A 21,130-nucleotide genomic window follows, 5' to 3' on the forward strand; every position below is an offset into this window, starting at 1 on the left:
AGTGGTAACAAGAGCATCATTCTGTGTGGAGTTACAGCACCTCTAACTCACATGGGGTCTGAAAAGGAAAACAAACTGCCACAAAAAAGCAATTCTTGTTCTGACACAAATTATGTCATGTTGTTTCAGAGACTATCCCAGGACACCAAATATTGAAGCACTTTAGGAATGACAGAAAATGAACACAAAACTGGAAGAAGTTTTCTAAAAAAAAATTCAAATCTGTTCCAAGGAGTAATTTCTTTTTCACTGAAAGAAATCAGACGCCCAATCAATAAGTAAATGTCCCATATTCTATTACTGTCGAGCAAAGCAAAATGCACACGGAGACGTGACATGGCAAAGTATGCCACTGGAAAAGGTAAAGAGAAAAAACCTGTTCTCGTCACAAAAAGCCATTTGCTCCTCAGATTTTCAAAGCGCTGTGGACTCCAAGCACAGACTATGGGCTTATGCAGGAGGTAAGCTGGCAGACTGGGGTGTAAACCCAGACCTTTGCTCACCATCTGCACAGAGGTGAGGGGCAGAGCTGGGGCAGAGCCACCACCACTCATCCCTGAGGGTGCTGGTGTGGGCTGGTGGCAGCTACTCCTTGTCCTGACATGTCCCCAGGGATAGGAGAGGCAGCAGAGTGACACGGAGCTGCCTCTGAGTCATGGCATCTCCTGCGGCAAGACAGCTTTCTCATTTCTGTGGCTCCAGGCTGAGCTCCACTCACAGCTATGGCTTGACACAGGACATGGTGTATATACAGTCCAGACTAGGCTCCTCAGAAAGGAGCCCTTGCCAGATGAAGATGTGTATTGAGCAAGGAAACATCCTACAAATGGTCTCCAAATGAATAATGGCCTAAATCTGGCCTCCACTCCTTGCACATAAATTACTGGACTTCTTAAGTTCTGATAACTACTTTTTTTTCTAAGCTAATAGGCTGTAACTGTAGCCTACTCAACTGCATCTCCTACCACTGAACTCCAGGAACTTTGCCAGTTTGCAGCAGTTTCAGAAAAACAAGGGTTTGAGGGCAATGGTGCAAGTGAATCTCACTAGCAGAAGTCTTTGCTCTCAATATGCACAAGTCCCTCTTAAATCTCTCAACAATTTTCTCCCCAGACAGTTTCCTTCCTGAAGTGGTTTTTCATTTAGCGCAGAAGAATTCAGTGCAGCAAAAACATCGGCAAGAGACTCAAGAGCCGTTAGATTTGTTATGCTCTTCAAAGAACAGAGGCACCTTTTGTTGTTCTAGACGCGCGACAGCAGCTCTGGCGTTGCCGCTGCTCTAAGCGGGGATATAATAGAGTCCTGCAGAAAAGTGGCTAAGATGCATACAAGCAACATGCCATGGGGTTTTATTAGCATAACACTAGGAAAGCACTTCACTGCCCTGGAAAACTTTCTGCCATGGATCCCTACCATCTGGGGGGTTGAAAAAGTGAATGAGAAAAAAACCAATGCCTACTTCTATAGAGTAAAATAATTAAATAATGTTTGATACTTCCTGACATATGAATAATAGCAATGATATTTACAGTTCTAACACTGAAAGTTGTCTGTAATCCCAGTTTATCCATTCATGAGTGAAGCAGTTCACCTCCTGTGCTCCACACTCAGCTGGAGCCAAGCTAATACGGAAGATTAACCAGTTTTACTCTTGGCTTCTTTTGACTGGGCCAACTTCCTCCAGTTCTGGTTTTAAACATGTTTTTCTTAAAGTGAACTCAACTTATTAAGTGTACCCAGGGTCTTAGAAATGTCATATATCCACCACAGGAAACGCAGGTTAACCTGAGAAGAGGGCCCTTGAGCAGTTTTGCAGGCAGGGGAATTTGCCCATAATTCCAGGAGAAGTGTTGGTGGTTTTGGAAACATGGGCAGTGGGCTTGTGTAAGGACTGTTATCTCCATTAGTACAGTAAGGAGAAGCCTTGGAAGCAAGACACAAGTGCTAATATGGCCCAAGCTGATGTTTATCAGCTGTGGTCACAAGAGACTCCTGCCCTCAAGGATGGGGCAGAGAGGGGAACCACTGACCACGCGGTGGGACACTGGCTGGGGAGTGCCCTTCACTGGTTGCTCAAGAAAATAAATTCACACCTTGTTTGCTGAGTAACAGCTCATCTCTGTCCAGTTCCCAAAGGAAGGAATTTATTACTGTTGTAAGCAACATACTAAAAGGTTATTTGTAAGCCAGGTGGATTTTTCTGTAGCAGTCCAAGTGATAAAGCAATGCAGCAGATGAAAGGAAAAAGTTCATTATCTTATTTGAATTTTCTCTTCCTCTTCACTGACTTACAAAGCACAGCAAGTTAGATCAGAAACTGCCCTATCTGCAGCGTATTTTTGAGTGGTGAAAGTTTATATTGAAACTGGAGCAGGCATGAAGCTGAAAAACCTGTGAAATTTATTTCTCTAAACCTTTCATTGGTGCTTTTGGAAGATGTCACTTGGGAAAGACTTATTCCCCTGGGAAAGCTTTTTTAGAGCAGAAAAAGCTTTCTGTATTTTTAACACGCACCACATTAACTCTTGCCTGTGGCTTGCTATTTTGGCTAGCACTAGGTGTCTGAACACATGGATCATATTTACACTAGTAAGTTTAAAAGTTTGCTATTTACAAGTTCTCCATGCCCACATTATAAATAGGGAAAACTTCAGGGATGATTTGGCTAAAAGACCTGCAGCATAATGGCATACTCAGTGTCCTGCAATGTCTATACCATATGAAGTTACAGGGTTATGAGTCTTTAAATGTTATTAGCACACTTAAAGTACAATGCACACAGAATATATCATTTTAGTGGTTTATAATCTGCACTGACACCCCTGATAGTGTGGGAAACCAGTCTGCTGTGCAGTGTATGAAGTGCCTTACATGGGGCATGGATCTCTTTACACCAGCGTGGTTTTGGAACCAGCTGTCTGCAAGTGGGCATTGTGTTCTGTGGTGGGTCCTCTCCATTATTGATGTGTTATTTTATATATTATGCAGTACTGTAATGAAGATGCAGTCTTTTGTTTCCCTACACTATGTCCTCTCTGGCGCTGGGAACTCTTGAGGCAATATTATCAAATAAAACAGTCACTGCATTGTAGAAGATGAATGCAGCTGACTGACTTTCCCAGCAGCTACACTTTAGTGCCACTGAAGTATCAAAAGAGATGCAAGACCAGTTGGAGAAATTCCAATGAAAAAATGAACTGAATATATCATTACAAAATTCTAATAAAAAAATAATTAGTGCGGAGTTGCATCTGAAATCCAGTGCACCATAATCTTCACACACATCCTGCACTGATGGAAACCTTACAAATATGTCAGACATTTAACTACGAGAGAAAATTTATGCTATATACTGTCGGTTTATCTGCTGTTAGATGAATCAATGTTTTATTCTTCTATTTCTCCCCTTATTTTGGAGGGATCAAAGTGCTTTTCAAGGAAACTTCCTCCCGGCAACACAGAAGTGCAGTTGCTTCTGGACTAGGATAAGATCAGAATGACTGAAAAATGGGAAAAAACCTCAAATCCAAAGTTCACCAAATACAACTTGTAGGAAATAGGGCTGGAGAAATACATGCCAAATAATCCACCATGGTGAAAAAGTAAAGCCAGCAGATCTGCTAATCAGAAGAGGAGGAGTGAGGAGTAATCCTTCTGATTGGCAAAACATCCTCCCTGTAGAGTTAAAGCTGGGTCTGTGAAGTTCCATGTCGGAAGGCACGGGGCTGAACTCTGCACTCCCTGTGACCCGCACATCTGTATCATGTGGTCTGTAAGCCACTTATACTCTGAACAAGAAAATGGCTTTCTTACAAGCAAAAAGAAAAGAAAAAAATCAGTATTCATTGTCTTCAAACCTCTCCCCTACTATTGCATGCTTTCTTCCAACTTCTCCCTTCTTAGTCAGATGAGGCAGCTGACCTCCTTACCTATGACTAACTCTTCAACATAGCCCTCTGCATAAGGTTTTCCAGCACGTGCTGTTTTCTTGCATTTTAAGTCAACAATAACTATCCAAGTTCCCAGGGCAAAGACATCAAAAGAAAAGCAAAAGTCCACAATATGTTATATTCACTATGTCACAGGCAGCATTTACCAGCACACTGCATGCATCAGATTCTCAGCTCTTCTCCAAGATGTAACAAGTCTAAACCATGGAAGCCACAAAGCAAAGCCACTACCTCCTTCTGCAGAATGTTCTGATGGAAACATGCAGGGGCTGTCATGGATGAGCCTGGAAGAAAGGACAGTGTCTGAGGCGAGCAAATAAGGAAGGAAAGAAATTAAGCCGTTCCTTTGCCTGTCCCTAGCGATCTGGGGAGCAAGAAGGGAGAGAAAATAGTCTCATTCCCTCTCTCGGGGCAGTGTAACCACTCTGTGGGAGAAGCACTGAGAGTACAGGCTCCATTAAGCTCTACAGAAGGAGTTACCTTCATCATGGGCAACATCAGCTTTCCTACAAAATTACATCACGGAAGAACTTGCCAGTTTTAGCTTGCTGATAACCTCACCTTATGTCCTGCTCCAATAACTGTACCATGCTGCCACCAGTCATTGCATTTGTTAGATTTAAGAGGATGTAAGCCCTGAAGAACATGAAGCTTGTCTGCTTACCAGACATCAAACAGCCTGCGGGCAGACTCCATGCAAAATACTTCTCCTGCAGTATCACTCAGCAAGAAGGGGTGATGCTCTGTCCCCAGTGAAACCTGGCTGCAGGTGACAAGCTGGTGACACTCCTTGCATCAGGTAACTCATGCCAGAAAAAGGCCTGGATTCACAAAGTGGACACCCATGGAAAAAAAACAATTGAATGGCAAGTCATTTGTCATACCAGTGGTCTTACGAAATGGCACCATTAAAGAACTGTAAGCAAGAGAGTGGTAATGAGCAAGTCAACATTATCATTTGCTCTCATTTTGCAGGCTGGATCAGGACCAACTCTTCATTTTTTTATTGTAGAGAACAGATTAAAGAGACATATAAAGAAATCAAAGTTATTAGGCATATACACAAGCTGGCAGGTAAACAATTGTGATTCAATAAGGCAACTGTCAACCTCTAAAAGAAGGATGGTACATATCTGTGTTATTATTTTCTTTTTAGTCTTATTTTGCCTCATTTGAGACTACTCCCAACATGATCATTAGCACCCTCACAAAGCACGAGTCTGAGCTGGGCACATGTTCAGCTCCAGCACCGCAAGGCTGGTGTTATCCCCCTGGGGACCGGCACTGGAGGAGACTGCTGTGGATGCTGCACACACCTCCCATCGCAGCACTTTGGACTTGCCCACACCAGTGGTGGCCAGCCCTCTCCACGGGCATGGGCACGAGTTCATCCGCTGCAGAAATAAAGACTAGACAACAAGTTCAGACTATGGCTTTTCTCCCTACTTTCCCAAGCTTTGGGGTGTCAGCCTCCTGGGAGGATTCCCTCCCCAGGGATGATATGGACAGGCTCGTGAGTCAGCAGCTGGATTTAGGATCTCATTTGGCCCATTTAACCTCAGGCATTTAACGAAGCACTTGCTTTGTTTTTCACTCGTGCCCCATGTAATCACATGGAGAGATCAGTGCCCGCGGTGAATTGTCTCAGGTCTCGCAGTCTCCCTTATGAAGAAGTGGGACAGTACAGTAATGCTCAACGCTAGTTCTTAACTGTATATTCATTTGAAGTGACTCACCCATCTGAAAAGCAGCACTGCCTAAAAATTACTTCCAACTCCCCAAAACACAGACTGCTATCAGTTTTTAAACTAATTCAGCTTAATGCACCATTCAAAAACCCACACGATTGCTTTGTGAACAAGACTAGTTATTTTCCCAAATGTTACAGTACCCTGACTCCATGTCTGCTGAAGAGATGATGCAGTCTCAGGTTTTCTGCTGTAGTCTACCATGATTAATTTTAGTCTATGCAAGTGGGTGGTGGAATGAAGGGAGGAGCAGCCATGGAAGCCAGAATCTGTATCCAATTATGGGAAAATTAGCAGTACTTAAATATAATAATGTCTCAACAAGGAATATACGAAACAAGTAAACATTAGAAATAGCACATCCCAAGTAGTGCACGTAGCATATCCCAGAACAGAGCTAGCAGTCAGATAGGGTACTCTGTACTAAGGATGAATGTGCCAGAGGGAACCTCTGTTTAACTCTCTGGTTTTGGCTGAGGATTTTATTAGTGTGTGAGCAGTTCTGTGCTAACAAATGTACTCCTTAGAGCTGTCATCCATCTGCATAAGCACATGAGCAACTTTAATACATGGATGCGTAGATATAATAAATACATTTTTTTCCTAATGATTCTTCCATATGAAAAAACAAACTCTAATGTAGCACCCAGGCAGCAGAATGTATGGAGTATGCCGGCAGTGGCTATGCCTGAAAAGATATACGGATGTGTGTATTTGTGTGAATTCCTATTTGCATTAATTCATGCCCACAAAAGCTTATGCGCTATATGAGCCTAGAGGAGCGTATCTGAAAAAAACATTTTATACCTTATATCCATTATGTACTTTTGCTGTCAGCTCACATGCTGAGATCAGTGCAATAACTGGGAAACTTATGATGATATACAAGTCCTCAATATAACCTATTATATTGCCAATTTGTAGCTAATACAATTTTAAAGAAAAATGTTTATAGAAATAAATTTTGTAATTAAAATTTAACTTGGATAAAAATCAATATTTTGGGAATTTGTTTCACAGAATTAGAGATTTAAAAAAAAAAAACAAAACACAAGTGCTGAAATTCCCTTTATATCAAATTTCAGTTTTTGACAAGCTCAGTTGTAAAGAATGGGACAACTGGAAATGAAACTTTTAACACTTTATGTATGAGAGAAAAGGGGCTGTTGAAGACTGAATGTTTACCAGACCATAATTTTTTTCTAGAAAAGAAAGTAGGTCATCTGTGACTCAATTTATGTCTATGTTAAAATTACAAACTTTAAATGCAAGCTCTTCAGCATGGGCTGGATCTAATGTCTGTAACGCTTCCAGCACACTTTGGTGTGCTATGTAAATGAATAAAAGAATACTCCCCAAAATGCAAATTATTTTTTGCAGTATATTGATAAACTTCTCAGAAATCTAATAGGCCTTTCAAATACTCAAAACTACTTTCTTAAAAATACCTTTTGTTCTTTGCTAGGAATAGCCAACATAACTAAAGTATCCACTTCAAAACAGTTTCTTTCATTTTAGCCTAAGAGCAATAAATTCTCATCTTGAGACTCGTGTTTCCATAAGGCACCTCCCTGGAACGACCTCAAAATCCTGCAAAAACTCCACTCCCTTTGACAGGAAGAGATGGATGGAAAAAAACCCAAAAACGAAAACAAACTTAAGATCTTTCAGAAGAAAGGCAGACTCATCTTAGACATTAAACCAATCACTACATCAAGACCATAGTTAAAGTATCCAAATTTTGTAGTCTCATCTAGTGGTCCAAAGGGCTTGACGGCACATGAGCAGCCAAAAATCTCTACTCTTCAGAGTTACATGAATTTAGGACTGGTGAGTATTAGTCAGATTTCCTCCTGAAGGCTTCTGCTATGGCACAACTAGAGCTGAAAAAGTTCAAGCTGAAGAAGGCAGAACTCAGTCCTCAGCACTTCTAAATATAGCTCAGAATATAAGACGTCTTGATTTTTTATGACTTTTGCGTTAGTCAGCTTAATAGGATTAATGGAAATAGTAAAAGAACAAACATGAACTTTTATGCTACAAAAACTTCTTTCAGTAAGACATATTTGTGTATTGAAGGTTGTCAGGAAACAACGTCTCTCAAGAGCTGCTGTCCATTCATGGCGAACACTGCAGTGACACCTGCACAGCCACAAGTGATGTAAACCTTGACTCACTGTGTTTTCAAAAGGAAAATAGGGCTGCAGTGTGTATTTTGCAGGAAAAAAGACACCACACAAGGATTGCTTTCTGTTCTGAGCCCAGGAGCTGCAGAGACCATAGGCATGTAACTGAGGGCAGCACTTGATCTAGATAACCCAGATCAGAAACCGGTTTCCATTGAGAAACCAGGACTTTATTTTAGGCCCTCATCAAGCTAGTGCAATGGTAATTTCACAAAACAGTAAATCTCACCACAGTCCTCAACTGCAGTCAATATAGTACTTAGGAACAACATCAGTCAACAGCCAATGTACAAGCCTTTGCTTTTTACCTTATGAAATAACTGAGATGCCAAACACTCCTCTTTTTGAAAGTCAGCCCAGAAGAACCAAAAGCTGTAGTTGATAGCCAACACAATGGAAATACCACCTCCAAGTTCTACCTTATAAAATGTAGCTTCTGTTCATTTAAGTTACATTCTGCCAACTTAGATGTAACACAACTCATACACAGATCTACATAAATTAGTAGGCCTACCTGCTTGCTGAGGCATTCCCAAATAACCATTAATTTCCTATCATGAGTTAAGGCACCATGAAAAATTAGAAGTAAAGGGAATAAAACCTAAAAACGTGCAATTAATACCACTGCAAATGCTGATGGCTGTCTACCAGAGACTAACTTTTTTCCTTATAACAGATTTTATAAGTGCAAACTATCCAACATCACTGCACTGGGTGATTGATAATAAGCACTGTAAAACGTCACAGATTAATAAAGAGCATAGTGGCTGCTAATTTACCTCCATCTTGTGAGTTCATGATATTCAGAGCAAACAGCATTGCATTGGAGAATGTGGTAGCCTCTTCTTTGCTTGCAAAATTCAAGCCGTAGACCTGCCGTGCATCCCGCCATTGATGAAAGGTAGGTGTTGCTTGATTGTACTTCAGTCCTTTCACAATTGAGTAATTAATCACTACCTGTGATTTGAAAGAAAGGGGTGAAGATTAAAACCAGTTTTATTTACACTGGGAAAAAAGTCAACCCTTTGGTAAAGGTTAATTAAATTGGTAGAGGCAATTCCTAAGGCAGCTCCTACATGGCTGTACAGTAAGGCACCGTGTGTTCCAATGACAGAAGACCCACATCTGGGGATGAGATTTACAACAGTTCAATTCAGCCTTGGGGACTTGCAAGCTAGTTTTGCAAAATCTATTACCTGCTTGTGTTTTCTACAGCACCTCTGCAGGATACAGCTGTGCAATGCAGCAGACACATGTCAGGAGCCAGGGCCAGCAGCTGTTGCCATCTTTGGGGGGATGATCATGCAGAATTGACAGAAAAGGAGCCAGACAGAGCTCTTGGCACTAACCCTGCCCTACAGCAGATAAATGCTTGACTCACTGCACCAGCTCTGCTTTTGTCCTCCTGTAAGCCTCCTCACCACCAGCTTCTTATGTTGAAAGAGTTTTTTCTCTAGAATCAGATAGGCAGTGATAAAACCAGACAACTAAATATTTCCTCCTCCACCTCTTCCCTTGCTGTACGCGCTGCAATTTCCAGGTAAGGAGCGACTGCAGCCGAAGGGTGTTTCTGATTTAGTCTGCTAAATACAATGCCCTCTTTGTCCTTGGGCAGGGCACACGGGACATCCAGTTACACAGTACTCCTGGGATCCGGCCAGAAACCTCCAATGCTAAAAGCATAAGCTCAAAGTGGACAGGCATCACTAATAATCCAGACCCACGGCAGACACAGCACTTCAAGATATCCATCTGCGCGGTGACAAGGCCACTCTGTTGTGATGCAAATTTAAGAAACAGAATGCCTACAGAAAGGATCATAATTATTCTCATAAAGAGGGGCAGTGGAACAAAGAGGAGTGGGAAAACGAGGCTCACTCTTCATCAGCCCACAGAGACTGGGGCAGTAGGGAACCAGAGGCAGAGAAACTTAAAATTATGAGCAGGGAAAGTCTGAATTTCATTATTCAAATACAGCAAATCTGATTTTGAATATTCACGATTGTCTCTAGAAACTGAGCAATTTGGACTGAAGTTTTATCAAGAGCCAGAAGAAGCCCACAATTTCTGGTTTTCATTGAAAGCCTATCAATGGAAATCCTCCATCAAACCAGTTTGCATGGCTCATCTGTAAATTAGGCAGACTGGACACTGGTACACAGGAGTAGGAAGAGGGACCTTGGTGCATGCTGTCCGGGAGTTCACACTTAGCACAAGTCTTACCCTCCTGGACTTGGTAAGATGGGAGCAACAACTGAAGACAACGAAACAGAGCCAATAACGAATACATGCTGTACACAGTATTTGTTGTTACAGGTTAGTCCCACACACCAGAAAACCCATCAATACATCTTTTTTGCAGTCTGATTCACCAGTACTTTGGAAAGCTTTCTGCTAGCACTATTATTGCATCTAAAAAATTCCAACATATTTAATCAGATTAACAATATTTTTGTGACATGACTGACAATTCTTCTCAATTATAAAAGCAGAGTTTTAAAACTCATTTCAAAGATTAATGACTCCTAGCTCTGAGTTTTGACTCCTCACAGGACTGCCAATTTAAATTGGCAGGAAAACATTAGATGAGCACCTAATAATACATAAGGAGCAAATTGTTTTTCACACATTCCTATTTTTGATGGATGACACTGTCTCATTGATATAGACAGTTAACAGATGTCTTATAACTATACTATATTTATATTAAAAAAATTACGGAAACCAGCAAAGAAGCCACTACACCAGTGGGTAATTACAGATATACTTTATATTTTTCTATGATGCATTTTCTTACCTGAGCCAGCATTAAACAGTGACATACCAGATAGTCACTGAATACTTGGTCTAGCTTCAGGGATAAATTATCCTACTGGTTATTAAACATCAAGTGTCTGGTCAAAGTGTTACTCTCAAACCAATATCATTATTAAGTGCATGTAAATGCATCAGACAGCAATCAGACCTACACTGCTTTATTTGCCACATTTCATAGAGAAACTCCTGACCCATGATCAAAAGGGAGATGCAAGGCAGCCTACATTTGGTACACAGGCTCCCAAGAGTTGGTCCCCTGAAAATGGGAACTGCACCAACAGCATGTTTTAGGGAAGCAACCCACACCAACCAGAATGACATGGAAACCGTGTCACTCCAGTCACAGCAAAGCCATGAACTCACTCATACATATGACAACTTAGATGGTCCTTTTCTCTTGAAAAACGGTGACACCATCCCCATCCTGCCACTGGGAGAGCCTGTACCAATGTTGCTCACACTCAAGGGGTCTGTGAAGTATCAAGTAGTCTCATGCCTGGATTACTAAACCAAGAGTTTTAACATGTACCAACTTTTAACATGTACTTTAACAAAGTTTTAACATGTACCAACCACTACTGAGTAGCTTAACCAAGGGAGGGCACAGCCAGTATCTTCAATTAAATGTTTAGAAGAGTGTGAGCTTCTATCAGACTTTGCAAAGTGAGTATTTATCAACCACAAAAAGAATATCCCATTTCAAAGGACAAGCACTATTAAAGACTAAGGAGCACCAGAAGGTGTAGTGCAGTTGGACACTGAAAGACAGAAATTGTAAAAACCTATGCCAAAAATCATGTAATGGAAGTCATGTAAACTGTTCAAAATTTGCTTTCCCAGAACATTGACTCAACAAACTCAAAGCATCCACTCTGTTCTGAGAGCTTGATTCCTTCAGTCAAATAAAAACAGAATTTGAATGTTGTCCTTCATTATCAGGATGCCTGCACATGTAATACCTTGTCTTCAAACTCAAAACAGAGAGTTTAAAATTGGGAAGTGAAATGTAAAATAGCCAGAGTTTCATTTTATCTCCTTTGGCTAATGTTTCTAGAAAACAGGAATAAAAAAGAGGATGGGTTCTCCTGCTGTTGTTAAGAATGAGTGCACACAGGTATCTGGTACAGATGGTGTTGAGACTCTGCAAGGCACACAATTGTAACTAAGTGCTTCAGAGCAATAATTAAAGAAGGTCTCCCTGTTTGGAGCATAAGGGTTGTTTTACAGGTGCTTCTAAGGGATCTTTACTCTAAAGCTTCATATGTCAGTAAGATACCATCTGACATGTTGAGCAGACCAACAGTTCATCTTTAAGCTACAGACGTAGTCTATGATAGGTGAATTGGAGAAACTTGCTGGAAATCCCACAGAAATAAGTAATGGATTTGTCCATAACAACTCTTTTTCTAACACTCTTCCTATAATTCTTCACTGAGAGTTTCATATTCCAGAATACAAAATGGCTCAGAAGTTTGTTATCAGCCTGGGGTCTGCTGCACTGCCATGGGAACAGTCATATGATTGCTCAACCAGAGTGGGTATGGCGTAGCAGCTAAAAACTGCTATAGTTGAGGCCAGATTCCTTACTTCTGTAAGCAGGCCCAAACCTGACCAACTTTTAATAAGCTACAGTGCTGATTAATTAGTTCTTTATTTTTCAAAAAAATGTGGTTTAGTTTATATCCCAAGAATGCTGTCCCCATTTCAGTTTTGGCTTAGGTTCAAATGTCAAACGTCCCACCTTCCCCAAGGCCCTGTTTTTACATTCATTTCTTAGCCACATCAATACACCAAACCCTCAGGAGAGATGATGCACTTTTGACTTGCACCCTCCTCCCTGCCTATTTGTTCAGCACATGCCTTTCGGTGATTAGATCATCCTGAGCTGAAATCACTCCATGCAAACCCATGATCTTAAGCCCTCAGTTGATCAGGACTCTGAACTGGGGAGCTAGTGCGTGTCAGATAAGCCACAAAGGTGGACCATTTGTATGTTTTTAGCTTTGCGAACTTCTTGCATGGTGACTGAAGCTAACACACCTCACCTCTACAACAGGCTGGGTTACAACAACCGCCAGCAAGTCACAACACGGGTAAACCGCTTGCTTGCAACTGTTGGTCTACGAGAAAATGGAAGGCTGCAAGGAAACATCAAAGCTCATGACATCAAGCGATTGTAACACTGATCTGCCCCTGGCTTCAAACCAGTTCTGGCCTCTGTGGCTACTTCAAAAGCTTCAAAAGTGTACTGCTGGTTTTCTGAAGATTACTGCTCACGCCAGCATGAGCCCATGCAAATGTGCACGTGTGGGCAGAGCAGAAAGGGGAATTCATGGGCTGCTGGTCCATCACCTCACACTGCTGCTGCGCGCAAGCAGGTGATGAGCACGTCACTCAGAGACAGAAGGAGAACAAGAGGCTGGTGACCACTTCCTGGTGGTGAGAATGATGCTGGAGCTCTGCCACTCTAAAAACCATATTTCTTTGCGGTGAACTTTTTAGACACCATCAGCAAGAGAAGAAGATAAACACAGATACAGTGAGCAGAATGGGAGGACAGTATCACAAACTCTAACACAGGCACCAAAAAAAGGCCTAGAGAACAGAAAGGCAACTAGAAAAAGACAATAAAAGGAGCTTACACAGGAAGACATGTTAAAAAAAAAGGTGATGCAAATTAAAATGAGATTATTAGAGGTGTAATATAAAACAACAAAAATTAAAAGGGAAACATTTGAAACAGGCAAGGGTGAAATAATGAAGATTACTCTAGTCTGTGCCTTGCCAAACAGTATGTAATCAAACTTAAAATTGTTCCTCTGTGGTATTGTTGTGTTACGTATCTTAAACTAGCTTCTCAACTCTTGGAAATCTGTGCAGCTTCATTAGCTTCATTATATGCCAAATCACACATTAGCTGAAGATTGGTCCTTTCCAAAAAATATGGCTTTTCTGGCAAAGCAGCAGCTTTTACTGAAACTTTGCCTTCAGTGTGATTTAGCACAACCTGGGAGCAAGAATGAAATGGCTTGCACAGAGAATTATTTTAACTGAAATTCATCTTTGTTCATGTTAAATGCAAATACTTAGCAAGCCTAGCAAGCTTATGCTTCCATGTGAGACTCATATAAAATATACTAAATTCTGAATCTTGATACTTTCAGAATGTTCCTTTTAATAATACTATGCTACACTGTCTTGAATTTCCTTTATTCATAATACCAAATTTTTGTAATAATATTTAAGGCAAATAGTTTAGACAGTTTTAAGTGACTAAGGTAACCCATATTTTTTGTTTGTTTGAGGGAGGATTTTTAGTCTTTACACTCTAGAAAAATATATTCTTCTGTTTCCTTCTGAGTTGAAATGATTTTTAGATGACATGCAGCTTCTTCATAAGTAGGAACATTTGCAAACAAATAAAATATTACAGTTGATGCAAAACATGTTTAAAGTACAGATCAATATTTGACCTTTTAACTTGTTCTACTCTTTGAATTGTATTCTCTGATTAAGACAGACCTCTGGTACATAGTTTTCCTTACATGTACATGTAGACTTTATGACTTTTGCTTGTTTTAAACCAGCTACTCAGATGCATCTTTGATTGTAGTCACATGAAAATCATTTATGTTCTCCTGGCTATGTAAAATAAACAGCTAGCATGGTTGGACTCCATGATCCTGAGGGTCTCTGACAACTGAAATGATTCTGTGATTCCATGATTCTATAAAGCAACACTGGCTTTCACAACTGACTAACAAACAACTATATTTCATTTATTTTCAAATTTTTTTTCTATTTTTGAAATTGAACTATATTAATATCTTGCCTTTGCTCTACTGAGAAGGATAAATCCAGTGGCAAAAGATATGGCAAATGTTTCAAAAGTGCACTACAAGGAGCTGAAAAACAATGTGCTAAAACCCTCACCCATTTCTATTCTGCTTCTTCTTTTCATTTCTATTCTGCTGCTTCTTTAACACTTCAGTAAGCAACCTGCCTAGATTCTCCAGTTGCCCCGAGCATCATTACAGCTGACAGCTGAGGGTCATCATGTGCATTTCCATTAGCAGATTGGTCAATTTAACACTGGTGGCAGCTGAGAAGTGCTGGTGCCCCAGCTCCTGCCTGGCTTGTCCTGCCCCTGCCCATCTCACACTGGCTGTATTGCTCATCACACCTTTCCAGGAGGCAACGCCAGTCTCTGAACCAACAGAAAGTCACCTGCTTTTTTCAGAGGGCACAGGGTGAGGTGGGAGGTGGGCAACTGGGCAGGCTGGGCTGCCACCGCTGCACCCGCCCCACGCCAACACACAGAGGTAGTCCCCAACTCCAAAATCTCTGCTCTAAAATGCAAAGGGCACTATGGTATAACACCGCTACTACACCCAAGTATGTTTTTGTTATTTAGGGTCTAAACAGGACATGTAGTTACGGATGGCATGCACCCCCCAGCACACCCACCAGCTAGGCTGCTGGGACCAGTGCCTGAGGGGGGTCTGATCCCAGTTCTGATTATCTAAATCCCATATAACTCCTTTAATACCCAAGGAGGTTCTGCGGCCTTAGGCTGCTGTAAATCAGATCACAGTGTGCACCTAGGATATTAAAACGCATTACAAGGAACTAATTACCTATCACAGCAATGTCACAATCATGCTGTATGAGATGGCAGTGCAGAACAATTTATTTATTTCTCTTTTTTACAAGTAGTGCTAAAAATGAGGAAAAAGTAAGTTAGGTGGAGCTGAAAGCAAAACCTGCAGAATGAAATAAGACTCATTTCACAAGGAAAAATGGAGGGGGGGACAAGTAACATTAAAATATCTCAGAAATTTACCAAAAGTTCTGTTTGCAAATAAGCAGTAATGAATTATGATACATTCTCTGCACAAAAACTTATACAAAATTCGAATGACTGGAGTAAGCAAATTCGTAGGCACCTCGCAGGGAGCAGGAAATGTTGCTAGACTGCATTAAGTATAGAACTGATGGTATCAAAAGAGATCAAAGGTTAATTTACAGGAAACTTGATACAGTTACTCACTTGTTGATCTTGCAGTTTAACTCCAACTACCCTGAAGGTGTTTGTGGCCGTGTTGTGGTAGATATTGATTCTGCTGAATCCCTGCTGTCCAGGTTTGATTGGCACCCATTTCTTACTGGTATCGTCATAGACCATAACTGAAGCCCGGGCTTGGCAAATACTCTGTTCGCTGGAGAGCAAAAACAACAAAATCAGGAATTAAGAAAACAGGGAGTTTGCTGCCTACTACTGAAAATATTTCAAGGAAAATAAACCAACAGAAATTATCAGAGCTACTTACAACATATGTTTTATAAGAGATTTGCTAATCCTTTGAATGCAATCTGCCTGTTAAATTAAAGCTGGCATGTATGTGTTCATAGACTTAAAAAACCCTTCCGTATGCTGCTGTTTGGAACTGATAATCTGTTTTCTATAAAAATATTAGGCCCCAAGGAATAGTTAGTATCACACAAACGTTATGAAAACTGTCCAACAGTATGAATGCTCCACTTATTTTATGCACCTATTGGCAAGTGAAGCCTTTCACATTTGCATGAAAACTTACCAATATTTTACAGCTTACTGACAAAATAAATATGATATCCATAGCAGAGTTACACATTTAAAACTGGAAGCAAGCAGGCCTTGAACCAAAAGCCACGTTAGGTAAACTGAAAAAATCAATTACATTAATCCAGCTGACGCCTAACACTCAGCCCTACTGACGCACTTAGAAGTCCTAGAATACATGGTACAAAACACACATGAACTCTTTTTTCCTTCATCCTAGTAGCAAAGAAAGCGGGAAAGGGGAACCCATGAATGTCTCCATTTCAGTGTTAAAGTACGTAGCCATTGTTTTGTACAGCATTAATAACTATTTTTCTTCTGTAGATTCATAGAAATGCATCAGTTCTTTACCTCCTGCTTGCATATTTGTGACTAATATACACTTACTTGATTCATGCTAAAATATACCTTTCATGTGCAAAAAATGCCACTGACAAATACTGTTGAGCTGACATGTCAATACAGATCAGGATTTCACTTCCTGCCATCCTGGCTTTCCAGCCACTTTTCTTATATCAGAAGAAATAAGGTTTCCTTATACAAAGAAGAAAATTAATCCTTCCAAGTCTGGAGTTTTGAGAGCTTCAAATGTAACAGGGATTTTCAACAAGCAAATAGTGGACATTAGACCTACATAAAACGGTTCGTATTTATTTACTGCGAAGATCTTATGTTCATGCTCATCCTATTAACTTTAGACTTATACATATTGATATATACCTCCCTTCCTTGGCCCAAGTCATATTAAATAATTTTCTGCAATGCAATATCAAGTGATAATCCACTTTGCACACAAACCCCTTTTTTCCCTCTCCTGCATGTACTTCTTGGTTTTGGTTTTGCCTCAGTAATACATCACTAGTACACCAACAAGTGAAGGAGAAGCTCCTGGGTGGTGCTAAACCATATTCCTGCACTGTCACCAGTCCAAATTACACCACTTGTAAATTATACCACCTGCTGCCAACCCAAACCCACCTGGACCCATCACTGTCATAATTTTAACAAAAGGGAGCACGTTACTGTAAATATATAAGAGGAACAGGACAGATTACAGCAGCAATTTTCAATCTTTTCTGATTTGTGGGTGTCAAAAAGATTTCAAAGGCAGGTGCATTCCCATTGTAGACTAAATCCTAGTGATGCTGGCTTGTTTCCCCAGTCACTTTACACAGCCTCCAGGTAGTCCACAGACCTCGTCAAGGCTGTGGGGTGAGCCTGAAAACTCTTCACAGCATTTACAGAGGGAGCAATGACGGAAACACCTGGATTCTGTTACTGGAGCAGTATATTCAAATCAGAAAGACTAAACAATATTTTATTTACATTCTTCAGAATTTATAAAACCAAGCTCATCCACTAGTTGCCGTTGCTTTGTTATGCGAGATACCTGGAGAACAGCTGCGGCTTTGCTGATGTACTTACCCAGCAAATACCTCTCCATCCCTTTTTCAAGGTAAGCTGATGTCTCGTGGCAGCTTCTCCATATCTGACACGAGCAGCTGAGGGATTTGAGCTCACTCCAGCCTGCCTAATCCTCCAACTGGTGCGAGAGCCGCAGACTGGCAGCAGCGGCGGCATTGCCTGCATCCTCCTGGCCTGCCCGGGGACAATCACTCTGCCTCAGATTCACAGATGGGGAGGATGGGACATAAATGCACCAGCGAAAAGGCAAGTACACTGCATTGGCTTTTTGATGTGGAAGCAGAATGGCTAAAAATAAGCTCTGATGCGGTCCTGTTGGCTGGATGGTGCCCACCTGCCCGTGCTACCAGGTGTCTTGTGCCACCTCCAGCTCCGGAGGTTGGGGAGGATCAGCTGCCTGGGGTCACAGCAACCCCTGCCCAGCCAGCCTGAGGTCTCCAGGAAAGTCACATTCAGCCAACATGACAACACCGGGTCCCTCTCCCCAGGCCTTGCTGGTCGCTAGAAGCCTTGTTGTACTAAACTAAGCAAGAGCATGTCACTGGTTTCATCAGAGCAAGTCTGAAGTTCAGTGTTGTCTCCATTTCAGGTGAATTTTTGAGCCCAAAAGTGTCATGGGCTCCTTAATGATTCAAAAATAATTAATTTATCCTTACTTACAAGCTAACCATATAGACATGAGAGCCTTACCGTGGTGTTATTCCTAATGCCATTGCCAGGTTCCAGTGGACACAGCAACTTTGCCTTCAGATCTTGCTGCCACTGAAAACTGTAGCAAATAACCCCTCTGCAACCTCCTGATTGAAATACAGATATAGACCCCAGGAGCAATATTTAATGCATGACAACCAATTGTTACTGTAACATAAGGCAACACATCAAGCTCAATCCCTGCTCTGCCTGTAGTCAATGGAAGTTTTTCATCATTCATTTAAATGGAAACAGGATTAAGCCTGTTATGTGGCCTCCAGTGAAATAACAGAAAGGAACATAAAACAAGTGCAGCACAAGGGGAATCCTTTCCTGCAAAGCACTTCATCAATCTTTCAAAACCTAAAACGCCTCCAGGGACAGATTGCAAGCTTGCTGTCTCACCCTAAATGGAGGTGTAACTCTTTATGCCTGAAGTCTCTTTACTCGTCCTGTCCACAAAAAGCACAACTCTCCCACTACTGCTTTAAGGGGCTTCCCTAAAAACACTCAATAAAATGTTCCTCTTATAAAGGTCAGTGCGAACATCTCTATTACCCTCTGTGGAGTTCACCACTTTAAAAGTAAATCAAGCAACGTTGGTTTCACAAATCTCCAGCAAAATTTTCTGTTATTTTTGAGACAGTTCACCATTAATACTTCTGTCAACTACACATAACAGGGGGTTAATAATAATAATAAATATGGGGTTTAGTCACACTATTGTGCAGTCATATTCCTCCTCTATGAGAAAAGTCTGGCAGATATCAGTATTTATCCAGAAACTCATGAGTGTAGCTTCTAGAACTTGCCCTTTTTCCTAAGAATACATGACAGTCACTGAAAAACGGATATGTGTAAGAGAAGATTCATCAAGTTTCACATACCTTTCCAAGTATTACTAGTTCCCTTACTGATTTTTTTATGTTACATTAACACGCAAGTCGTCAGGCTTATCAACTTGGGTTTCCATCATAGGCAATTACTTGCAAAAAAGAAAAAAAATGCATTACGGAGGGGTCTTGATTATAGCATTGTTCACATTTGTGCATAACATCTACTCCAATGTGCTGCTGTGTGCTCTGTGGCAGATTTGAGACACCTTATTTATATGTGGAGGGGAAGGGATTCTTCCTGGAGACCACTTTACATCCAAATCCTAATATCCCCCCCTCTCTATTCTGAGAACATTTTCTCCTCAGTGCTTTGCATTTGTGGGATGGCAAAATTCTGCACCAGGACAACTTGTTTGCCTAAATCTGCTTAACTTAGTATCTGATAGAAGCAGAGTGCACTGAGAAATCCTTCATTTACAGCTGGTAGCTAAAATCCAGCAGTCACCATTGAGATTTATATAATATTATTTCAATATTGCAAAACTATATATTAAAAAATAAAAGTATGTTTGCAGGAGAGACTGTTTGCTTCATTTTGTGTAACTCATTTTGACCCACTATCTGCCATCTCTTTTTTTTACGATTCATCTTCACAGATCAGCAGATTAGCTACTTTGGTATCAACCCTTCTCAAAAGAGTCAACTTTGACACTTCTTGCCCAGCCCCAGTACGGGTGGGCAGCCAAGCACAGTGCCTGGGCTGCATGGCCCAGCCCCACAGATTTGCTGTACCCTCCTTGGTTTGCTAGCAACAGTGTCAGAAGCTCTTCCAGCCCCAAATGAGCTTATAGGTACCAGTTAAGGTACAGAGACTAATGCATTGGGGGGAGCAATTGAGGGTAGCAATGCAGCCGCACTTTGAGACAGTGCTGCAATAAAGGTGGCTTCATCCATAAATGTCTCTCCCCTTCCATCTGTGCAGAACTTGAAAAATGCAGTCCTTTCTTCCTGGCTTTTAGTAAATTTATGATTATCAAGGTCTCGTAGCCAAAAAAAAAAAAAAAAAAGAGAGCCACGAAGAGTATTGGAAAGATAATCCTGGAAGTCTTGGGGGAAGTATCTCCATTTTTTGTGAATTATAACATTAGGCTTAATGGGGCTGCTTGATATTACCTGGCTGCCTGCAAGTAATTAAATAGGAGGAGGAAACATACAGGGAAATGAAATGACAGAAATTACTGTGGCGGTTGGGAGTGGGGGAGCCACAGATTGGAGAAAAGTCCTCCTGCTTCACCCTGCCTAGCCCAGTGGGTTATCCAAATATATAAGCAAAAAGCTCAGGACGGAACCACAAAAGACCTGGCATAGAGAATAAACAGAAAAAAGGGAGCAAATCGTAATGTTTGGAGGCAAGTCTTTGATAGAGAGGCTCTGAAGGGTCTCCAAGGCTTTTCTCTCCTGTTCCAGACTTGAAAAAGCCAAGATGCCAAGCTGCACTGCTCCTTCATTGACCTATTTTCTCTACTTAGGAATAAAACTTTTGCAGAGCACGGTACCAAGTTGCTGAGCCCACCTGTGAGCAGTGACCCGAAGCAGATCCTGCCATGGCTCATGGTTATCCCAGCCCTACCCCTGATCCCCTTCCAGCAGCAGTGGGGGATGTTTAAAAGACTTCTTGAAAGACTCTTCTCCTAGAGCCATGGCAATTTTGTACTGCTTTTGGAGGGTCACCAAGTCATGCTCACAAAAGGTATAACAAATGAGGGCAACTAACCGACTTTAGGGTTGAACCATCTAATTCTGTGGGCTCTACTCCAGCATGCCAGCTGGACCAGGAGACTTTCACTGTCCTTTGTATTTACAGACACAACTGTTT

General features: G+C 41.2%; 1 protein-coding gene across 2 annotated transcripts in view; it reads right to left on the minus strand.

Annotated features, from left to right (window-relative positions):
• The window catches only part of EVL (Enah/Vasp-like), an 87,473-nt gene that overhangs the window by 62,686 nt on the left and 3,657 nt on the right, over nucleotides 1-21,130 (minus strand). For both annotated transcript variants that reach the window (XM_080345950.1, XM_080345949.1), the window contains exons 2-3: nucleotides 15,752-15,920; nucleotides 8,664-8,841 (exon numbers count right to left, since the gene is read on the minus strand). In XM_080345950.1, the coding sequence (XP_080202076.1) occupies nucleotides 8,664-8,841; nucleotides 15,752-15,920 (347 nt within the window). The remainder of the gene's footprint in view (nucleotides 1-8,663; nucleotides 8,842-15,751; nucleotides 15,921-21,130) is intronic.

Source organism: Nesoenas mayeri (genome assembly GCF_963082525.1).
Source record: "Nesoenas mayeri genome assembly, chromosome: 5".
Classification (NCBI taxonomy): Eukaryota; Metazoa; Chordata; class Aves; order Columbiformes; family Columbidae; genus Nesoenas; species Nesoenas mayeri.